The sequence below is a fragment of the Haemorhous mexicanus genome, chromosome 23, assembly GCF_027477595.1.
Source record: "Haemorhous mexicanus isolate bHaeMex1 chromosome 23, bHaeMex1.pri, whole genome shotgun sequence".
NCBI lineage: Eukaryota > Metazoa > Chordata > Aves > Passeriformes > Fringillidae > Haemorhous > Haemorhous mexicanus.
In genome coordinates, this window is record NC_082363.1 from 4754744 (window position 1) to 4775438 (window position 20695).

General features: G+C 51.5%; 1 protein-coding gene across 1 annotated transcript in view; it reads right to left on the reverse strand.

Annotated features, from left to right (window-relative positions):
• Positions 1–11165: 11165 nt before the first annotated feature.
• AJAP1 (adherens junctions associated protein 1) overlaps positions 11166–20695 on the reverse strand; it is a 38526-nt gene continuing 28996 nt past the window's right edge. Inside the window, exons 5-6 of the mRNA XM_059866515.1 lie at positions 20441–20571; positions 11166–15832 (exon numbers count right to left, since the gene is read on the reverse strand). Of these exons, the coding sequence (XP_059722498.1) occupies positions 20499–20571 (73 nt within the window). The 3' untranslated portion in view covers positions 11166–15832; positions 20441–20498. The remainder of the gene's footprint in view (positions 15833–20440; positions 20572–20695) is intronic.

Here is a 20695-nt window from a genome sequence, read left to right on the forward strand (position 1 = left end):
GGAGGATAAACTTTGTACATGAGACAGAGAAGCAGCAGCAGTTGAGCCAAAGGTACCACTGGCAGGGTTTAAGCAGGAGATGCCAAGGATGGTTATAAAACTGCAAACCAACCAACCAAACCAACTTACAGCAGCAAACTGGTCCCAGAAACAGCTCATTGATCTGCAGCTGGCCACGGCAGCAGCTCCTGCAGACCATCCTGGAAATGCCTTGTGCAGGGGTTGGGGAAGAGGACAATCCCTACTGCATTTCCTCAGAAACATGAATAACTGCAGAAATTGAGCTGGAGGAAGAAAACCTTTCACCAGGGCCATTGGTTATTTGATTGTGTGTGGTTGATTGCACTGCTTTGGTGTCTGACTGCCACACATGACATCCCCCTAGAATGGCATTTGACTGCCAAAAAAATGAACAGGAGCCAGAAAAACCCAGCTCAATCCAGATACTTTTGCCTGGTTATTTTTGATTGTCCTTCCAGTGTGCTTGCAGACCCTGTGGAGGTGGATAGGCTTTTTATTGACCAGATAGCTGTGGCTGTATTCTCCCTGAAATGCACATTAAAGGAATTTTAAAATTGAGATTATCTCTGTAAGTAGTCCTTAATGACTCCTTCGCAGCTGTTACAATGCTTATGTAAATATTGCCAGTGAATATTTAAGGCTCTATTAAAGAGAAATTTACTGTGCTGTCCATAAATGATTCTCTACATAAATCCCACTGCACAGGTTGGCTCTCTGGAGAGTCCCTGCCTCCCTGTTCAGCTCAGTGTGAGGATCCTCCCCTCCACAATCCTTATGTGAAGCCTGCAGCATCCTCAGAGAGTCACAAGCCCCTGGAGGGGACCTGCACCCCAACTCCAGCGACTTGAAAATCAAAATGTAGGAATAGTGTTGAAGTAGGGGAAAAAAGTTAAACTAGGAAGATGTAACAAAATATGATTGAATTCAGTATAAATTAATATTCCAGGTGGGAACAGTACATGTGTATGTATGCACAACTGCCATCAGCTCTTTTGTTCTGAAGCTGGAGGAGCATGAAAACAGAAACTCGTCTCCTATCTGAGCTCAAACCTGCCAGAAGTAGCTGAGACATGAGAAGAGGCTTTGGCATTTTGCTGGGCTCATGAGGAGAAAGCCAAATGAATTCAGATTCATCTGCACTTGAAAAGCCACCTATCTGCAGGGCAGGAGCAGCAGATGGATGAAGAACAGGAGCACCACGATCCTCTAGAGCATCTCCCACCACCCTGCAGTGCCCAGGACAGGAGCTGAACCAAGAGCTGAGCCACACAAATTCCAGCTTTCCCAGTAATGCTCTGAAAGATCATTACAATGAACTGAACAAGATGAAGTTCTCTGAGCCAGGTGGGCCTTTTCTTCTCCTTCTCCATTACCAGGTCTCACTCTGCCCACACACACCTGCCCCTGTGGCAGTGGCATCCCCTTGGTCTCAATCCACAGCCACACACTCCCAGGAGCTTAAAGAGAAGAGAAAACCAAAGATCACAGCTAGCTGAACCTTATTTTTCTTAATAATTATTATTATTGAACATTTACAAGCAAATATAGCATCAGGATCTTAGGAAGATTTAATGGAAAAAATTAATTTTCCTAAACTAATGAAGTACTTGAGCTCCAGGGCAACAACTGCTAATGGTGCTTCTATCTCAGCTGAAGAGGCAAAAAAATTGTGTTTAATAGTAATTTTAAATATAGATTTGAGGTTCTTTCCCATAAATCATGAAGTCAGATAAGGACTGCGCATAATAACTTGTCAGATTACATAAACAAAACTGATTTCAAACACTTTAAAAAACACTTTTATTCCATTTGCAAGGCTGCATGCTTGTGAGGAGACTTCACATCTGCGTGAGCCACCACGCACTTAACCCTTCACTCATGGCAGCTCCTCCCATTTAACAGCACCAAAGATAGTCATCACACAGCCTTTAAAAAGAGAATTAAAATTGTATGGACATGAATTTGTCCAGGGAAGGATCCTGGCTGGTGTGCTCAAGGAGGAGAGCTGCTTCCCATGCAGGGGTGTTGGGCACATGTGAGGAGCTGGAGGGGACCCTGTGTGACATCAGCCCAGCCAGGCACCAGATGTGGCAGGAGATCCTGGGGTCAAAGGCAGCCAAAACCCCTGCTGGTGGCTCAGGGCTGCTTCCCCCCAGGTTTCCAGCCCCAGCAGCCTCCCAGTGCCTGCTCACAGGAGCACTGTCACTCCACACGAGCCCTGCATGCCAGGGAAATGCAGCATCCATCAGTTTTATTCCCTGTGTGCTGCCCTGAGACACCTCTCAGCTGCTGCCCTGCTGAGCTATTACCCTGAATGTAAATAATGGCCCATGCTCTTCCACTGCTTCACAACAGGTGCTTTTTTAATGCTTCCCTCCTTGAATCTCTCTTCCCCCAAGGACCACAGCACTGCAGGCTGCCACGTTACTGCAGTGGAACCCCCTCAGTGGAGCAGCACCCGCCAGCTCAGCATCTCCAGGGCTTTCACTGAGGGAGCAAACACTCCTCTCTGATACGTTGAAAACGTCAAGATGATCATTAACATCCTTCCTGAACCTCTGCTCCCTTCAGTAAAGAGATGCTAGGGGAAAAAACCTCATAAACAAAACCTGAATTAGCACTTGAGTGTCTGTAGACAAATAATGGGGGATTTGTACCATGAGCCCTCCAAATTCTCCATCTTCTGGTCTTGGACCATCCCTAAATCCTTGCTGCCTGGACAACCACTCATCCCCAGCTTGAGGGCCTGTTGATTACCATGAATTGCCACCAGTTTGTGCTGAACTGAACATTCCTATGAGGGAATGCCTGGGTTCAACCAGTGGCTCATGCTGAACCCTCTGTCGCTGGCCAAGGCGCATGGAGGGAGTGGGGCCATAGCTGCCAGCAGGACCACCTTCAGGGGCCAGTGGCACCTGGGACTCCCTGGAAAGCCCAAAAACCACTTCCCTTCTCCAGAACAAGCAGAGGGACCTAATATCTCCATCCCAAATGCCCTACCCTTTTCAGTGCTTTATAAACTTTTTATCCAGCTGTAAAATTTCTAATTATCTGAGGTAACTAACCAATGTTGCATGAACTCAAACGGAGACTATTCCAGTCAAATACATAATTAAAAATTTCTGCTGTGCTGGTTCCTTCCCCCAGTAACATAAATTACTGGGCAGGGTGCAGCACCACAGCTGGGACCCCAGCTTGGTGGTCCTGATTGTGGTAAATGCCAGGACCAGGAGGAATGAGCTGCACTCTGCCCTTGCCCCCACTGCAGTAGCACTGGCTCTCCTGGCAGCATCCTCAGCTCTCTCAGATGTCATTCCCTGCTCTCTCTGTCTGCACTTTGGAGAACCACAAGCACTGGGAGCCCCAGGCTGCAGCCCAGGAGCAGGCTCAGCTGGCAGAGGGGGTGCCAGGATTAGAGCAAAGCACATCCTCAGCCTGCCCCTCCTCAGAACCCACTCTGGGAAACATTGTTCTGTAAGAACCCAGCAGCAGCTGGAGACTGGCAGTTTGGAAAGCCACAAAGAGGAGAGATTGTGGCAGGGGGAAGCTGATGCTCCCAGCTTCTCTAGGCTACGCCTGTCCCAGCTGCTTGGACCTCAGTGTTTGCATCTTACCGAGCACTGGGAAACTTCTGCATCTCCTCAAGCTGTGCCAGAAAACCTGATTTTCCTCCTAATGATTCACCTGCCTCCACACTGCATCAAAGACATCAAGTGGGTCTCATAGCAACTGCCAGATTAGCACTTCTCCCTAAGCCAGGCTTATCACCACGAGGGGAAGGGCTGGAAGGGAATGTGTGTGATGCCAGCTGGGAAAGAGGAGCAGTTCCCCCTGACTGCCACATACCTGCTAGGGATGAGCTGCCACTGGGCCCTTAGAAAGGACAAGCAGGGGCTGAGCCCCAGGCAGCGCTGGCTCCTTGCCTGGCTCTTAAATAACCTCTGCCCTGGCCTAACCAAGCCTGAAGGCTCCTGCCCCACAGGCAGTTGCCTGCCTGTGAGAGGAGCTGACTTTAAGAGCTCTGCTTTGGCTCAGCTGTCTCCAGCTGTTGCCTCTGGCACATCCATGTGTGCCCTGTTCTGGATTCCCTCAGCTTCCCACAGTCCATGTGTGTCTCTCTAGGACATGAAATAAAACAAAATGCACACTGGAACCTCCAAGGTAAAAAGAAGGGAAGTTTATTTTCTGACATTTATAAATTTTTAAAAGTGACAGTGGGTTAGAGGATGAAAGTGTCACCTTTCCAATGACACTGGGCAAACCAACAGTCCATCAAATTTCTCCTCCTCCAGAAAAGAAGGTAAAACAATAATTATTTACGTAAAAGTGTGTGAGAAACTTCATTATAAGAATGTTGAACATCAGAAGGAGAACTTAGGAGAACTTAGAAGAACAGGATGACACATGTGAGCAGGGAGAGGGTCTGCAGAAGCTTCCTGTGCTTGTGTCCATGCTCCATGTGCACTTGAGTTTGATGTGGAGAATTGGGCACTTGTGTTTGGGAGTGCTGACAGAGGATGTCAGCCCCGTACAGCTGCAGGAAGGATTCAGAATCACAGAATCACAGACTGCTTTGGGTTGGGAGGGACCTTGAAGTTCACCTCATTCCGACTCCTTGCCATGGGCAGGGATACCTCCCAATAAACCAGGTTGTTCCATGGCTCCTTTTGCTCCAAGGGTGCTGCTGGAACAGCCCCAGCCCAGGCTGGCTGGCTGGAAGTGCTGCTGGGAGAGGGAGGCCAGTCATGCCAAGTGCTCCTGGCAGCCAACACGCACAGGGGTGGACAAGCACATCCTACTCCAGTCCAAATCCATTTTAGATCAAAGGCACTTGACTCTGCCTAATTGCAAAGAGCCATCCCTCCTCCCCAGTCCAACTGCAGGACTTCCCAGGGACCCTAATCCTGCTGCTGCCCCAGCTCTGAGTGTGGGGGCTGCCTGTGGGTGCCACGAGTCCCATCTCCTTGGCAGTACTGTGGCAAGAGGGGACAGGTCCAGAGCAGTCCTGACAGTTTCTGTGGCTTTTTTGGAAAGGGCTGTGGCAATCCTGTCCTTTGGGTCTCACTGCTGCTGCTTTGCCTGAGCATTTCCAGCCTCTCAGTCTCTGGGACTTACCCTGCTATCCACAGCACTGATCAGCAATGCCAGGGAGCTGGCAGGACCTTGTGACCCCATGCCTATAGTGACACAGCTCTGGGGATTTTGCTTACCAGGGCAGCTAGATACAAAGACATCTCCAGTGGGAGTGTTTAACAGCTCCTCACCACAGATTATTGGAGGGTGCTTTAAACCCCAGGGCCATTATCTGAGCCTAATTTTCCGTTCCAGCCCCTAACATTTCAATTTCCCCCTTCACTGATCTCTGGCTTTAATGGCTCTCCCAAGCTTTCCTCCAGTTGAGAAGCACCCATTTGGTACCACTCCTGCTGCATCCTACCACTGCCTCATCTTCTTTCTTTCCCCTAACCCTTTCCCTTTTCTCATCCTTTTCACCTTGAAAACACAGCCTCAATGTCCTCACTTCCCTGGGAACTGCAGCACTGGCCCTGCCCCTGCGGGTGATGCTGCATTCCCCCTCTTGGCTCCCTCACATGGGGCTGCAGCTGGACCCTGGGAAGGAATTTCGTGGAGCTTGGGAACTTTCACTTCCCCTTTTCTTTCGTTTCTTTGCAAGCCAGGCTGGCACTCCGTGAGCTGACACTTCATGCCTCTCTGGCAGGACTGAGGGCAGTTCTTGGCCACCAAACAGCTCCAAATCCATTCAGGGGGGCCCAGCAACCCTTGGTGGTCTCCAGTGGCTTGGGGGGCTCTCGTCCCCCTGCTTTGTCTGCTCTGTCCATGTGCCCAGGGCTTTTGGCTGGTTGCCACCAGTGAGGCTGCACTGTCCAGTCTCTTCCCAGCCCCCTGGGGATAGGATGCTCTGGCTTTGGCAGCTGCTGCTCGGTGTCACTCAGCTGTCACTGCCTTTGTCCCTGCCAGCAGGCTGTCTCCTTGCTGGGAGAGGGGCTTCCCACCCACTCCCAGTCTCCCTGGCACTAGGCAGTGCTGTGGGCTCTGGAGGGAGTTTTCTTGGGCTGCTTCTTTTCCCATCCTGCCTCAGAGTCATTCCTCAGGCAGAGCCAGCTCTGGGATGTGTGCACAGCCCTGCTCTGCCCCCCCCTCTGCTCAAGGAGAGGTGACCTCAGTGCCTTTGGGAGTCAATTATTCAAAGCCAGACAATTCTAAAACCTGCCAACACTCAGGGAAAGGGTTTATTGGCATTTAAACTATTAGTCCTGGCACCTGGTTTTCAGCCATGCTCTCTGCTGGACTTGGAAAAATGCTGGACACTGAGCCAGGTTCTGGGACAAGGGACACTGAGCCAGGTTCTGGGACAAGGGACACTGAACCAGGTTCTGGGACAAGGGACACTGAGCCAGCTTCTGCCCAGGTGATATGGGACACGCAGCCACAGCAAAGCTTCAGCCTGCCAGTGTCTGCCCAGGAGGGACTGTTTTGAGGGTTCCTGTCTCCTTAACCCCTGAGAGAATGCCAGGGCAAATACACCAGCCCAAACATTATCAGCATCCATGGATGCAGAATGGTTTTGGCCAAGAGGCTCTTAGGGCTGATTGAAAGCAAATTGGTGATTGTGGGGCTTTTTCTCTCCCAGGGGCTGAGCATGGCTAACTGCTCCAATGGACAGCTTTATGGACTGTTACATGGATATGGCTCTTCCCATGGCTTCACAGACCCATTTCACAAATGGTGCTGGCTGCAATCCACTGCTCTGTGCCGAGCTGCTGGATGGGACATTGTCGTGGAGGCTGAAGCAACGAGAAGGAAAACAGGGATGAGAAATAGATAGGGAAAATCAAATGTCAAGCTGTGCTTCTCATAGTGCGAGGGCAGAGTACTGGCTGGGCTTTTAAGAAGGGAAGGATGGGCTGGTAATTGGAAAGGTGCTGGGAGGAGGGTGGCAGGGTGGCTGCTGTACCTGCAAGCACTCAGGACCCCTGGCCAGCCAGCCCTGGGCTGGGATGCTGCACTCTGAGTGCCCACATTGAGCCTGGCTGTGACCAAAGGCACTGTGTCCTTCACAGTGCAGCCCAGAAATGGGCCAGCCCTGATCACCCCAGTCATGGAGCCTGCAAGGTTGGAGTGAGGAGACTCAGAGGAAAGGACCGAGCTGGATCCCAGTTTTCAGGCAGGGTTGGCCCCATGTCACCACAAGAAGAGCAGTCTTCTGGGTTAGCAGAGTGCTTGGAAACACTCACAGGCAGCCAGAGGCTGAATTGGTGTTGCTTAACTGTGGCTTTTTCTGGGAAACTAAGCCCCCAAGGCCACACGTGGCCATACCAGTTAGTGCTGTCCATCGGACACATCAGGTGATGTGTTCCTGCCAGTGAATCCTGGGATCTATTCCTAAACACGGTGTTATTGAAGGCCAGAGTGAGTATCAGGCAGAGAAATCAACTGTTCCCTGATCTAAGCCGACTGGAATCAATTGCTGCAGGGGGAAAGTGCGGTCAGCCACCTCAGAGCCCTCTGGCAGGTCAATAAACACACCTGGGAGGACACGCTCGCCTGCAGAGGTGGATGTGTTTCCCCTGGCATTGCTGCTTGAGTGATGCCCTGCTGTGCTCTGTGACCTGGGTGTCACATGGGCTTCACACTGCGATGTCACCTGGCCCCCAAGTGCCACCAGGGCTTTTGCTCCTGCCCCTCCTGCTCTCATCCTGCTGTGGCAGAGGCGAGGAGCTGGCTCCCAGGACACCCACCACCAGCTCCGGCCTCCGTCCTCTGCGCCAGTCACAGCACTTATTCACGCTTGAAAATTTGCAAGGGAAAGATAATAACCCCCCTAAGAAAGTCTGTCCCTGTTTTGGCCTGACAAGGAGCTAAGATAAATGTCAGTTTTCAGTTAAAATCATGCTCGCAAGATGAGCAGGAACAATGGGGATTTCATTCTGCTACGTTTATTAAACACACAGAGACATGTCACTGCTGGCAGAGCCAAGCAGGTCCCGCAGCCCTGGGGCTTAGTCCCTGCCAGCATCAGAAATACCCAAGATTAGATCCAATACAAGCCTGGCATTTGCAACCTGGGAACTGCATCCTGAGTCCTTAGGAGAAGTCCCGGTGGAAAGCCAGTCCACAGCACAAGTCATGAGCAGCTGCCTGCCTGCCCATCCCAGATGGGCTGAGGGAGATTTTGAGCTGAGCCCACTCTGGACTGAGCCCACCATGGACAAGCCCCACCACAGACTGAGCCCAACATGTGCCATGCAGGCTCCTCCACTGCAGCACCCTCAGGGCTCTTCCTCTCCAAGCCCTCCTGCCATAACTCATCTCTGCTGAGAGGCGTCGCTGCCTTGAACTGCTCATTAGCCCAAATTACCTGGCAGTAACAAACTGCTCTCTCAGCTCCTGTCACTCACCAGGTGCACCGGGCACGGCCAAGAGCAGTGACAGAGCCGGGCACGTCGGCAGCTCGCTGTGCCACAGGGCACCACAGACTGCTTCAGCGAGGGCAGCAGTGATAAACCCTCTTCTTCAGCAGAACTGAGGGATTGTGGCTGCAGCTCTCCTCACAGAGAGGGGTCAGCTAATAAAATAAGGGGTCAGCTAATTCCAATTTTAATAAGAGGTTTTGTTCGGGCTTGCTTGGGCTGAGCCATCCACCAGGAGCTGGACATGTGCTGGGGTTTGGTACCTGTCTGGGGAGGGGGAAGCAGGGAGTAGGGATGAGCTGCTGGGCAACCTTATCCATCAGTATTCCCTCTGCTCTGCTGCTGTGCCACTCTGACTGACACCACAGGCATCCACATGTGGCCCCCCATTCCTGTCCCCCATCCCCTTGGGGACCTAAGGGCACTCAGAAGGGTGCAGAGCATGGAGATCTTGGCTGTGAGACCCATCAGCTGGGATGATGTACTTACACTTTTAATAAGAAATAGCACTTGATACAGAACCGTTCCAGCATTTATTGAACCGAAGTGCCTTCCGCTGCTTCAGTGCAGAGCCCTGAAGCCTGTCCTGGATGATTTAAGAATGATCCATCTGGAAAATGATGCAGACAATTTGTTACATCCAGCCAGAGAGCCATAGAAACCACCATAACAAGCTTAAATGATTTCAGCACCACTACATCATCCAGCCCCAGCCAATCTTCCTCAGAGCTACCGCCGAGCTGGGGTTGCCTATCCTTCATGGCTCCTCTTCCTGAAACTGATGCTGCTCCTGCAGCCCATCCTGTTGCTGTATCCAGGCTTCTAGTCAATGCTTTGTGGGACATGGGGGACCCCTTTCCACCTTCCCACTGCTTGTCTCACCCCCCCCACCCTCCCAAATCCCTATTTTAAGACGAGAAGCCCCAAGCAGCTCACAAACCCTCCCGGTGGGCTCCTCTGGCTGCCAGCAGCACGGGTGCCTGTTGGTGGTTACCACCTCGCCCTGGGTAAATCAAGGCTTCGGTTTTCAAAATAGCGTGTTGATTGAAGCTTAAAATATCCCCAGCAATTACTTCGCCCCGGTATAATTATAATAATTAAACTTGGATAATGCTTAGTCCTACTTTTTATCAGAACTGTGTGCTGCGGCACCAGTGTGTGGTGTTTTGTTTCCAGCCTCATTTTCCTGCCTCACCCTGCCGAGCAGTGCTGGAAGGGACATGAGCTGGCAGTCTCCAGTGCTGACAAGGGGACGGTGACCCTGTCATGGCCCTCCAGCCCTGGGCACCACTTGTGGCACTGTTTAACCCAGGGCATGGTGTGTGGTGGCCGTGCCCTGGCCCTTGCTGCACAGCAGGACAAGCAGCAGGAGGGGATGCTCTCGGCTCCATGCTGGGGCAATGGGTGGTGGAGGGAGTAGGGATGCTGGTTCTTCCCTTTGGCTGCTTGCCTCGTCCCACCCCAATCCCTCTCCCACAGCTCAGCACAATATTTCTTCTCCACGCTCCCAGCAGCGTCACTTGGAACAGCTCAGGCTGGTGAGTACGTTTCCGGCTGTGATAAATAGCAGGGAAAGGAATGAGAACCTAACACTGTATTTCATGCCCTGAAATCCCACTTGCATCTGGAAATGAACAGAGTTCTCCAGCTGATATATGCAGCTCTGAGGCCATTTGCATCCTGTTCGCTTGTACACATTGTCTCAGTGATTTAAGCTGGCAATTTGGCCCTAAAATGAAGAGCAGCTCACTTTGTCCCACCCCATTTTTCTATATATTTTCCTGCAGAATGGAGCTTTTGGAGATTTGGCTGGGCTGGGGCTGGGCATCATCTCTGGTCTGGCACGGAGAGTTGTGGAGGGTGCTGGCACTGTGGGAAGGCTGCTGCCACAGCCTGGGAATGCAAGTGGCAGGTGGCTGTGCTGGTCTCTGTCATCCCAGGCCATCCCTCTTCAAAGCCAACATGGACACCAATGAAGGCTTTTCCTCCTTTCCAGGTCAGATGGCATTGTGAGGATGACAGCCGTGCTGTCCCACAGGGCCCTGGGGAAGGGGGATGCTGTGGGAGCCAGGGGGGCTATGGGAGCTGGCCCTGCTGCCCAGTAAGAGCCCTCCTTGTGCTGCCCAGTCTCCATATCCATCTGTTCATCTGTCTGTCCATCTGTTGAGCAGCACAGCAGGGCCAGCCCTGAGTATGACCCACCATCACCTGCTCCACACCCAATGTGCAAAGCAGAGCCACCACTTACATCCTCATGGCCAGGACTCCTCCTTGGGTAAATGATGTAGCTGGGTGAAGTGATTTCACAGCAGAACTGTTTGTTTAAGGCATCTTTAGTGATGCTTAATTAACTCCCCAACAGTCCTATTCAATGGCTTCCCTCTCCCAAGCAGCTGTGCCAAGGCACACGGGGTCCCCTCAAGGCCCTGGGGACACTGGGTGAGCCCGGGGACCTGGCACCCTCCCGCCTGTGCCACAGGGTGTGGAGATGGCACTGATGTGGCAGGGACTCCAAGGGGATGCACAAGACCCTCTTCCCAGGACGAAGGCAGGGCTATTTCCCGAGGTGTGCACAGCTGGGAACAGGGGGATTTCCCCAGGGAAGCCTCTGGACTCCTTGCTGAGACATGAATCCTCCTGGACACCAAACCAAGCCCGTCCCCTCCGCGGGGACCGTGGCTGCGCGCGGAGGAACCCAGTCACCAGCGGCTGCGCAGTTCTCATATCAGTTTTAATAGCAACATCAGAGTACTAAATATACAGAGGGCAAGGGGACAGGGTGGCATTTACAGTGCTTCCAAATACACGGCTTCCACGGACAGAGACAAATTAAAAACCGCTCAGGAAGAAAAGGTCCTTTTGGCACTGCCCCAGCTCGCGCTGTGGGCGGGTGGGGCAGCCACCATGCCAAAAGGCCGTCGACGGCGCTTCCACCGGGTGCCTCCTGGTGCAGGATTTTCCCAGGAAAAGAAAGAAGTACTCAGTGATGTAAAACCGGTTACAAAGTAAAACTGTCTCATGTTAGAAAACGGGTTTTGGCAAAATAAAAATAAAGTGTAAACTTCACTGTACATGTCCTATCAAACAAAAAAATAAACCCCTTGGAACCTAAAATAGAAGAATCTGGGTCAGAAATCTGTGCCCTTAGTGTACATTTTTGTGCAACATATACTTTTTTCAAAGTAAATATTTTCTCCACTCGTGACACTATTAAAAATGTACCTACAAATGCTGAGAGTAATTCTTAAAAATGTGTGAGAAGCGTTAGATGAGCTCGGGAGACCAAACCCACAGACTTGGAAATGGCAAGGGATTTCTTGCTGGTTTTGAAAAAATCGCGTACAGATTTAATATCTGGTTGAACGAAAATTCCAACCACATTCATCCTGAAATGGGTGGGCTGAGATAGGATAGATATATTTTTGTTCTATTTTATTTTTTTTTTAATTTTTTTTTTTACAAAATATATATTATGTGTAGAATATCTACTATTTAACTACCGTTTCAGCTGAACTACCTTCCTTTGCAACAAGCTGCCAGTGGAGAAGAGGTAACCTGAAATCCGTCCCCGCGCCAGCTCTGCCATCGCTACGGTGACCTCCTGGCAGGCTCGGTGCCCTTGACTCCATGGTGTCCCATGGAGCACTGGTGTTCTCTGGAGCATGGCTCCTGCCACCACCACCGGCCGCCCTTTCTCCAGCTGGGAAGACAGAGTGAAGGTAAACGATCGGATCTGGAGAGACAGGCGGCTGCCCAGGACTGGCTCTGCCCGGGGCGCTGTGGGGTGAAGCTGCCCTCGGGGGACCCTGGCTTCCAAAGGTCAGGGGATTGAGGACCAAACCCTGCCTGCCCTACCTGTTGGTGCCATGATGTAGGAGCTCAGACCTGGAGCCCCAGACCTGCTCAGTGTAGTGCAGGACAAAGCCCACCGGTGCTGGTGGCAACAGTGGCACCGACCCCTGGCCCGGTGGGAGTGGCACATCCTGTGGCTCCTGCTCAGGGTTTGCAAGGGATGTGGAGGGAGGAGTGTCCCAGACAGCCCTGGGAAGCCTGGGCTTGCTGCAGAGCCCAAGGAGAGCCAACCTCTCCTTGCCACGGGTGGCTTGTGCCACACCACTTTCTCCCCTAAGAGCCACAAGTGACACACAGACACCCCATGACGTGTCTGGGGAATGTGGCAGCCTCTTGGCTGCCATGGTGTGTTTCTCAGGGACTGTTCAGGGGCTAAGGAATCTGGAAAATGAACTGAAAACAAACAAGCAGCAGTGGGCTGAGGGCTTACAGCAAAGCAAGGAGCAAAACTTTTCTTTTTTCAAGCTTCCAGGACCTTGGGGTGAGACGATGTGCCCAAAACATGACAAAGCTCCCACAGGAGCGTGTCTGAGAACACCATGCTTCCCTGCCTTTCCACGGTGGGAAGATCTCCTCAATAGACTATGCCATGGAAATGCGACTTTCTATTCTCGTTTCTTTCTTGTTTTTTGGCTTTCATCAATAGGAGAGAATGAGATCAACACAGTTCATTTCTCTTCACTGTGCAAGACCTTGGGACGCCTGGATCCTGCCTCGTCCATCACTGCATCAGCAGCTCCATCCCAGACCTTCCTCCTCCTCCTCTCCCTCCACCGCAGTGGCCCAGCATGGATGGGGGGAGGCTTCCTCTGATAAAGTGCAAGTGCTGTTGGTCCTTATAAATAAGGGAAGATTGTGCATCTACTTTTGTTCCCTGGTTCACTGCTCAGCTCTGGGGAGACCAGGACATGTCCTGTGCAGACTTGGGGGGAAGCTCATGCAAGTCCTGCCCTCTGAAACCTGTGCCCATCCTCAGGGTTGCAGTGATTCACCTTCCCTCTCTCTCTTTCTCTCTCTCACACACACACACACACACACACACACATGTTTTCCCTTCCTCTTCCCCAGCCCCACAGGAAATTTCCTGTGAGCCAGGTGCCTCTCCATGACCACTGCCATCATGACCACTGCTTGCACCAGTGCTGCCCGTGCTGCCCTGGCATCTCCCAGCTCTGCCTGACAACTTCCCTGTGGGCAGCAGGTTCCATCCATGCAGAAACACAGAATGCTGCTTCAGATGCCCTGCAATGAAGGAGCTGAGATATATTTCTTGTCATACTGCTACCATGATTACACTGGAATACCTGTGGGAATGAAATAAATAGGAAGATTAAGGGAGAAGCACAAGGAACACGGCTCAAAGCTGGCGTGGATGGATTCCCATTAAGTCACAGAGGGAGGAGAACCTGTGGGCAGGGGCTGCACCACTGACACCACCGTCACAGGAAAGCCCCAGGACACTGAGATGACCCTGGAGCAGCTGCTCAGACTCCACGCTTCCCAAGGACAGACACCCCCCACGTTCCCCAGGGACAGCTAAAGCTTTGGGGGCCACTGCTCTAGCAAGACACTGTCTCCTCTTCTCCCTGGAGGCATCCAATGCTCTGGAGAGCAGGACATGAGCCACCCAGGAGACACTGCTCTGCCCAGGGGATGGTTGGCTCAAGTCCGCAGGTAATTGTCAGGGCTGGCAAGGAAGACTTCTGTCTGAGGCAGCGTCCAAAAATTCAGGACAAATAATCCAGACTGTGCAATTCCATGGGAAAAGGACAGAAAAGGACACGGGAACAAGAGACCTCACGCGTGGCTATGCGCAACACCACAGGGTTCTACTTTTTTGTTTTGTTTTTAAACTGCACGTTCATTATCATAAAGAAAAGGAGCTGAGTAATCAGTGGGGGAGTAGAAACGTGGATCTGGACAATTCTAAAAAACCACTAGTATTTACCAAGGGCAGTTTACAAAAAGAACTGGAGGACTTTGGTCTGATCTCTGCTGTCATTTCCACCCTTTTAACATTGAAGGGACCCAAGTGAGACCCATCCCAGTGTCTGATGTGCAGCACGGCATGGCAGCACCTGACTCCATGGAAAGACTTGGACAGAGGGTTTAGGGTCAGCACCCATGAACACCACCCACCCCAGCGGGAGATGGATGGGCGTGGACGTGTTTCTAGAGCAACACACCAAACTGGAGCCTGCAGAATCGTGCTTCCCTGGCAAAAATTCCCTTTAAACACTATTAAGAGATCTCCAGGATTGTGGACAGCTGGCTGTGTCTTCTCCTGCTGCAGCAGAGTCAGCCAAGACCAGGAGAACAAAGGAAGAGGCTCTCTCAATCCCACAGCCCCAGGCTGGGGGAGGAGGACATGAGCTCCTTCCTCTGGTTTCTCACACAGGGCTGAGTAAACTTTGGTGCTGTGGCCAATTCAGAAGCCATTTTCCAAAAACCTTCCCATACCCCATTCCTAAAATTTTTCTTCTGTGCCAAGAGAGGCCCATCTTTTGGAAGTCCACCCCTAAAATCTGCCCCGTCCAGCCCCGAGGTGTCATGCCTAGCATGGCAGAAATCACAGCACTGTGGAAACGGGGCAGGCCCAGGATTTCCAGCTTCTTCCCATCGATCTTGATGGTGGATCGGGATACAGAAGCCTGGAAATACCTTCAGCACTGCCTTGAGCTGTGCTCTGGATGGTTTTGGGAAGCTTTTCCTCTGCTTCCCTCCGGCAGCACAGCCCCAGCTGTCTCCTACCACGGTCACGTTGCTGGAAAAGCATTTCCAAAAAGAACCAAAATTATATATATATATGTATACATACATATATATGTCTATACATACACACACACACGTATATATATGTATATATGTCTACCTATATATACACATATAGGTTGACAGGCAAGCTGCCAAAGTAGAAAACATCAGATCACCCAGTTTGCATGATGCGTGTTAAAGAAATGAGACTTTTAGCCCATGACATCTTCTTTAAAAATGAGTATTTAAGATCTTCAAAAATTGCTACAGTACAAAAAGTGTTTGTGTGTGTATATATATATATATATTTTCTCTCTACATATACCGTATGTATGTACGTGTATGGACCGGAATGGATGACCCCACCAGAAGAGATGCCCCACTTGTCCTCCACAACATTTCCAGGCGTTATTGTCTCAGCTCTTTGCAAAGTCTTTGCATCAGTTCATGGCACATAATGGTAATTATTGGCACAGGTTCAGAGTCACCGTCCATGGCCGGGCTCCAGGCGCTCATTCTTCCCTTTCCATCCCTTGCTGGTTCCTCCTCCTCTTCCTCCTCCTCCACGGGATCCTTAACTCGCACACTTTCCTTTCTCTCCTCCCAAAAACGTGCTCCTTGACAACGCAGTTACCTATAGGCGTGTTCATTTTTATAAAAATATATTTGGCCCATAGAACGCTGCTCTTTGAGTCTCCTACTGGTAAACAGAAATGGTAGGTACAGGTAACCCATTATTTTTTTATATTTTTTACAGGTTCACCAATGGAATCCTGTTGAGGATGAGAAGAAAAAGAAAGATTAAGTCATGACAGGGAATTTGCACCAAGTCTTGCATCATTGCTTGGATAATCTCTCACAGCCTAGAGGTTTCCTCCTCCTTCCCCCTTGGCTGCGGAGCTGTGGGATTCCTGGGGGAGCAGGGTATCAGTGACCTCCTCCTCCTCCTCTGCAGCTTCTGGTCTGTGCTGGGGATTGGGACCACTACTTCTCTCTCCTCAGGGCCTTTTCCAGAGTGGGATTTACTCCAGATCATCCCTGCATTCTGCAGCTTCTCACACTCGGGCCTTGAGCAGGGAGTGCTCTGGCAGACGAGCAGATGATGACAAGCACTAACAAGATTTTCTGAAGTTAAATCTAAAGAATCAATAGGGAATTGGTTAAGCACCAAACCAGAGATCCTATCAAAGTCCTTAAGCTATTTATTTACCATCTACTGGAAGATGTCTTCCTATGCAATCTTGGACCCTCAATGTGAAGACAATCACTCCCCATCACTGGCGTGTGGCCACTTGCTCTACATGTCCGTGACAGTTAAAGAGCTGTAGCACAGCTGGGTGTGCCAAAGACAGCTCCCAGCAGGTACCTACACCCTTTACAGCCATGCTCAAGATGCACATTCCTAACCCACACATCCCTAACCTGTGCCCTCTGCCTAGCTGGGATCAGCATCCAGAATGTGCTGTGCTTTTTGTTCCAGGATTCTTTCTCCAAAAACCCACCATTTTTAAGCAGGATGCCCAATTCACCATCTCCAAGAACAACCCTGAAGTCTTAATTAGCGAGACAGATTTTCCAGAGTTCTTAATCTCCTGTGCTGGGGCTGTGCTGGGACTGCTGCTACTCCTCCAAAGACAAGCTGGGATCTTTTATGATGACTCATTATCTGTTAATGTTAACACAAACCATTTGCTGTTGTTAGGCAGAACGGGGCCAGCAGCAGCTGCTGCCGTGTTCGAGCGTGGCTTTAACACACAGCACTGTCAGCTCTCACTGCCCTGTGCCAGGGCAGGGTCAGGCTGGTGTCACCAAACCAGCACAGCTGCTGGCCCCAGACTGTCCCCTCCCTGCCAGAGGTGTCCTGTGGCTCCTGGTGGGCACTGGTTAATGCACAACAGCAGGGTGTACAATTGGTATTGTATCCCAAATAGCCTCTCTGTGCAAAGTAGGTCAGTGCTTGATCAACCTTACAGATTTTTGTATAATCTCATTCCATGGGGTTTTTCAGTCAAAGAGAGCGGGATTAAGGACAAGAATAATGTGGAATCTCAAACTTCATTTCAGAAAGCCCCAAAGCCAGGATGAAATCAAGCCAAACCAACCATCCTGTGCTGTGGTGCCTGGACAAAGCCACTCAAGCCTTTGGCATGTGTGCTGTGCTGGTCTGCAGAGTGGTGGTGCTCCTGCCTCTGTCTGAGTGCTCCTCCAGCACCACTGGCACCAGGCAAGAGATTTCCTTTTCACCCCTCCCTTCAGGTAATTCCTGAGAGCTTCCACTGACTGCTCCACTCCTCACCTAGCCAGCCCAGGGCCACACTGAGGCTGCACTGCCACACCAGGCTGCTGCAGACAGACTTCTCTGCCGGCAGGAGCAGCTGCTGGCAGCTGCTGCTGAGGTGAGACATCCACTGAGGTGTGACATCTACAAGGAGCTGATGCTCCAGTGGGGCCCAGAAGCCAGCACAGGCAATCTGCTGGAAAGCTCCACCAGCTGCTTGCCACGGGCAGCATTGCCTGCTGTGGGGAGGGACGGTGCCCTGGCAGGGACCATGCCTGCAGTACAGGAGCCCTCCCCGTGGCTCCTGCTGGCACAGGAGGAATCTGACCCCAGGAAATAGCTTCAACATCTGCTCCCTGTGTACCTGGATGAGTTTTACTAGGTTTTCTGACACAACCATGACACTGCTTGCAGCTCTCTGGGCTGGAGATGCTCAGCAGTGCTGTCCCTTATATCTGCTGCCTCAACTGCTCAGCCCAGCCTGATGATGCTGTTGGCATCACCCAAGGCCAGGGTGCCAGCTGGTCAGTCCTCACACCAGTCTGATAGACTGTCAGATGTGAAGTTCACGTTAAATTTCAACTTGGCTCCCGGTGGTCATCTCAACAAAACACCTGCAGCACCTCTGTCCTGCCATCCCTGTCCTGGGACATGCCACCAGCCTTGTGCCTCCAGCTCTGGCCCCACACCATCAGGAGCACTAATGTGCACACGAGACAGAGCTGTGAAGTGCTGTCAACTAAAATCTGTAAAACACTAGGAGAAAGGGGCTGTGAGGAGAAAGCTGCATGTAGCCCCTCCAGCCAAAAAGCTGCACATGCTCCAGATTATCCTTCTCCTCTGATGTGGTGCAGTGGGTCAACAGCAACTGTCCCCTTCAGGTGACCTTGCTGCAGCTGTGGATGCCAGCCAGGAAATGCTCATTCCCCCGGAAGCGGTGCAGCCCAAGCAGCTGCATCTCCTTTTCCACCAGACTCTCCCCTAGAAACAAGAGCTGGAGAGGCATCCTCCATGCCTCCACTCCTCTGCTTCCCTCCATTCCACTGCTCCTCTGGCACTTGGCAGCTGGTGACAGCACAAGGCAACCACGGTGGCAGGGACAGCCTGGCAGGGACAGCCTAGCAGGGAGCTCATCTCCATGCCATCTGCACCTTACACAGTGACACATGAAACTTGGAATGCTCATTTCACCTGAGGGATTTCCCACCAGCACCTGGTTTCAGCTGGGACACACCACTTATACAAGCACGTCCCAGAAACACCCTGGTGCAAACACACCTGTGCAGAGTAAACATGCAGAGAACAGGTAGGGCAGGTTTGGGATCAATCTCATTTTGTTATCCCTAATGAAACCAAAAAGCAGCTTCCAGAATTGCATCTGTAATTGAAGTGCCATTACAGAGCTAATGCTCCAGGTACGAGCCCGATAGATTTTTCCAGAGCGCGTCAATGTGCGTTTTATGGATTCCATGAAAACGGATCAATGAGAATTTCAAGGATTTAATAAGGCGTAATGGAATGGCTTCAGGCTATTTAAAGAAATCTATGGAGGTGACCAGGCCACAGTCTTTGGCCTGGGGTTTCACAGGACCTGGGGCAGGAGCAGTGGGATCCACACAGGATTCCTACAGTGCTTCAAGCTGCTCCTTCCTTCCCTCCACCATGGAGAGCTGTAGATGGCATTGAGTGCAGCTGGCTTGCTTTATGTGTTATTTCTTTTTAATTCACTTTAAGCCAATGGAAAGACATCCCAAACTACAAAACTGAGGGTGGAAAAGGCCCAGTGGTTATTGCTGAGGCTGGTGTTCCCTGCAGATTCTCCATGCTCATTCTTCTGCTGCCCTCTCTTCTGGCACCAGCTCCTGCCTGGGTTCCTTTGCCCTCTGTCCCCTGAGACAATGGCCATAACAACAGAGTCAGAGGAAAAACATGAGCATATCAGTGGATGGGGAGTGAGAGCCTCTGACCTTCACCAGTGAAGCTGCTGCAGCCAGAAGAGGGTGTGGGGAGGCAGTGGGGCCATGCCAGGTGAATCCCTGCTCTCTGCCCCACTGTGCTGGCACACACCTCACCTGCCCTGTCTAGACACCACAGCCCCAGCACGGCCAAGATCATTAACTTTTTATTCCCTTTCATTCTAATCTAATTATATTTCTGTGTTCAATAGCTGTGCATAATGTTAAACAGGCTATTCCAAGTGAGCTGCAGCCAGGGAAGGCTGGAAATTTCATTTACACTGAATATATGATTCATTACAGCAGGGACTTGGGACAGAGCAATTAATTCACCTGAGCATGTGGCTCAATCGGGCACTGCTGCCCAGGGCGAGCTGGCACACACAGACTTTTCCTGCCACTGCTATCAGCTCTGCCCTCTTCAAAAGTGACACAAGGAGGTGAAAACGGCTCAGGCCAACTCAACAAAAGAGAAGGAAACCCCAAAGATTGTACTGTTGCAACCAGATCATCACTGCACTCCTTCAGCAACACCCCAGGTGTGACCGGCTGCTGGGGATTGTGCTCGAAGGGTTGGCCTTGCAGAGCAGCAGAAGGAGGAGAAGGAGGAGGAGAAGGAGGAGGAGGAGGAGGAGGAGGAGGAGGAGGAGGAGGAGGAGGAGGAGGAGGAGAAGGACCCCAGCACCCTTGCAGTGAGCATGGAAGTGTTCATGACAGCAAACATCACCAAATGAGCTTTCAGATACTGGTGGAGCGTGCATGCTCCGACGAGGCAGGCTGTCCATCATGCCACCAGAGGTTAATTACAGATCAGGCCATTTCCCAGCATGGAAATTACTGTGGCTTGCTGAGGTTTCAGAGGTGGGCTGGAACCATGGGATCAGGCTGAACTTCAAGGCTGCCCCAGGGACCCTTTGCTTTTGAGTCCTTGTCCATCCCAGTCCCTCCCTGTTAGTGTTGGCCTGTCTGCAATTAACCTCCCTGGAAAAGGGAGCCTGGTTTGGCTCCCAGTGCCCCATCCACGGCATGGAATATGTCCAGTCACACTGAAGGAAGTGCAGGAGGGAGGATGGCACCAGGCAGGGTACGAAGGGCACAGCGGGGGCACAGGATGGATGCGGGATGGATGCGGGGAGCGCGGTACGTACCAGGAAACAGCCCGCTGGCGTCTGCCCTGCCCCCAGAAGTCAAACAGGCTTCGGCCAGTCAGCAGGAGATTTCAAACCATTTCTCAGACACAAAGGCCACGGGAATAAGATGCCGGTCAGAAGAAGAGGGTCTGCAGTGAGCAGAAAGAGGGGCTTGTACACGCTGGTACGTAACACACACGGTGCAAGCCGGGGGGGCCTGCTGCAGTCTGCTGTTTTTCATCTATCTAGAGTGATGCTTTGAGTGGGTTCACG